This window comes from Odocoileus virginianus, unplaced genomic scaffold (genome assembly GCF_023699985.2).
Source record: "Odocoileus virginianus isolate 20LAN1187 ecotype Illinois unplaced genomic scaffold, Ovbor_1.2 Unplaced_Scaffold_35, whole genome shotgun sequence".
Classification (NCBI taxonomy): domain Eukaryota; kingdom Metazoa; phylum Chordata; class Mammalia; order Artiodactyla; family Cervidae; genus Odocoileus; species Odocoileus virginianus.
The window spans coordinates 98,008-100,598 of NW_027224297.1; the positions used below are offsets into that span (position 1 = coordinate 98,008).

The following is a 2,591-nucleotide window of genomic DNA, read 5'->3' on the forward strand; positions in this document are numbered from 1 at the left end:
CCCACATGCCTTGGGGCCAAAAAAACCAAAACATAAAGCAGGAGCTGCAGTGTAATAAATTCAATAAAGATTTTTTTTTGAGGGTATTAAATCTTTTATTGATTACACATGATAATGGATGATACACAAGCTTCATTCCCATCTATAACTTTTATCTGGTACCATAATTCAATTTAGATATATTGCATAGGATGTGCCAACAATCATTAATAACCAAAAAAAAAAACCTCCATGACTTTGCATGGGTGACCCTTTTAATGGTGAACTCCAGGTCACAACACAGTAACTGTCAGTTCAACTACACCAAGGTTCTGAAGACAACAGCTTCTCCACCAAGCAGGTTGTAAATAAATTTCAAATGGAACCTGGCATCACCCTGAAGCAATTCTAACTTCAAACTGTTGGGGTAGTTTACCAAAATGGCTTCAGAGTAGACTAACTTTACACAGCACATTAAAAAAAAAAAAAAAAAAGACATTTATTCAGCGTCATGATCAGACTATTACATTTAGCAATCAACAGCATGGGTGCAAAAAAAAAAAAAAATCTACATTAAAACCCTTTGTTGGAATGCTTTACACTTTCCACAGAACAGAAACTAAAATAACCTGTTATACAATTAGTCACAAGTACAGTCCTCGAGTTTTTTGCCCATACCATGAGTATTGTCTAAAACATGTCTTCTTTGTAGCAGCTAGGCCCTGCCACCACTGTGCTTGGCTGAGTTCACAAATCTGTTGTAACCTGTAGCTTCCCTGTCACTTCTCTGGCTCTCCTCTCCTGCTAAGCTTTGTTTCCTGGCAGTAATTAAAACCTTCTGCCACTGCCATAGCTACTGCTGCTGCTGGAACCACCATAGCCACCTTGGTTTCGTGGTTTGGCAAAGTATTGGCCTCCACCACCATAGGGGCCAGAACTTCTGCCTCCGAAGTTTCCTCCTTTCATGGGTCCAAAATTTGAAGATTGATTGTTGTAATTGCCAAAATCATTGTAGCTTCCGCCACCTCCAAAATTGCTTCCGTCATTACCAAATCCATTATATCCATCCCCACTGCCACCATATCCGCCACCACCACGGCTGCCACCAAAGCCACCTCGACCACTGAAGTTTCCTCCACGACCAAAGTTGTCATTCCCACCAAAACCACCTCCACGACCGCCACCAAAGTTTCCAGAACCACTTCGACCTCTCTGGCTGGATGAAGCACTAGCCATCTCTTGCTTAGACAGGGCTTTTCTCACTTCACAGTTGTGGCCATTCACAGTGTGGTATTTCTGAATGACAATCTTGTCTACAGAGTCATGGTCATCAAAGGTTACAAAAGCGAAGCCTCTCTTTTTGCCACTGCCTCGGTCAGTCATGATTTCAATTACTTCAATTTTTCCATACTGTTCAAAATAATCTCTCAGGTGATGTTCTTCAGTGTCTTCTTTAATGCCACCAACAAAAATCTTTTTCACAGTTAAGTGGGCACCAGGTCTTTGAGAATCTTCTCTTGACACGGCCCTCTTTGGTTCCACAACCCTTCCGTCCACCTTGTGTGGCCTTGCATTCATGGCCGCATCCACCTCCTCCACCGCGGCGTATGTGACAAACCCGAAGCCTCTGGAGCGCTTGGTGTTTGGATCCCTCATTACCACACAGTCTGTGAGCGTTCCCCATTGCTCAAAATGGCTCCTCAGACTCTCATCAGTTGTTTCAAAGCTCAATCCTCCGATGAAGAGCTTCCGCAGCTGTTCGGGCTCTTTGGGAGACTCTGATTTAGACATGACGGCAGTGGAGGCGGGGAAGTCTTCAACGATGCTTTCTCGGTGGCGTCCACGGGCAGAAAGCAATAAAGATTTTTAAAAATCTTAATGAATAAATAAAAAGTCAAAAGAAATAGGTTTAAAAAAAGGGTAGTAGGGAACTAGGTACAGCTCCTAATCAGGAGAAAGACCTGGTCCCATGCACAGATCCATTTAGAGTCAGCATGGAGAATGAACTGAAGGGGGGCTGGTTAGTGTTTGGGAGATCACAGGACCTCCCATGGCAGGAGGACTCTGGTCAAGTTAAATGTTTAACCTTCCTGTGCCTCCTGTACAATGGAAATAAGAATAGCAGCTGCCTTACAGGGGGATACATCATGAAACTAATGAAGGTCAGTTTTCAGGACTCTTCACTGTTTTATGTACTAATTTTGATAATTGTGATTTCCTTTTTTCTTTTTTTTTTAATTTTATTTTCCTGTGATAAGAGCACTTGACATAAGATCTATCCTCTTAGCAAAATTTTAAGTGTACAACACAGTACTGTTAATCATGGGCACAATGTCCTAAGTAGATCTTTAGAATTTGCTCATCTTGCATAATTTAAACTACTTGTTGATTAACAACTCCCCATTTCCCCTTCTGCCAGCCCCCCTTGTAACCATCATTCTACTGTCTGACTCTATGAATTTGACTATTTCGGAATCTCATACAAGTGGAATTATGTAGTATTTGTCCTTCTGAGACTGGCTTATTTCACTTCTATAATGTCTGTCTTCAGGTTTCATCCATGTTGCTCTATATTGCAGGATTTTTTTTGGTACTTGTACTTTTCTGTTCTT

The 2,591-nt window shown here is 41.7% G+C and overlaps 1 protein-coding gene across 1 annotated transcript; it reads right to left on the bottom strand.

Moving 5' to 3' along the window:
- Positions 1-232: 232 nt before the first annotated feature.
- On the bottom strand, positions 233-1,833 carry LOC139033692 (heterogeneous nuclear ribonucleoprotein A1-like). Its single transcript, XM_070463144.1, has one exon. The coding sequence runs from the start codon at positions 1,768-1,770 to the stop codon at positions 808-810; it is 963 nt and encodes a 320-aa protein (XP_070319245.1). The 5' UTR covers positions 1,771-1,833; the 3' UTR covers positions 233-807.
- Between the last annotated feature and the right edge of the window lie 758 nt (positions 1,834-2,591).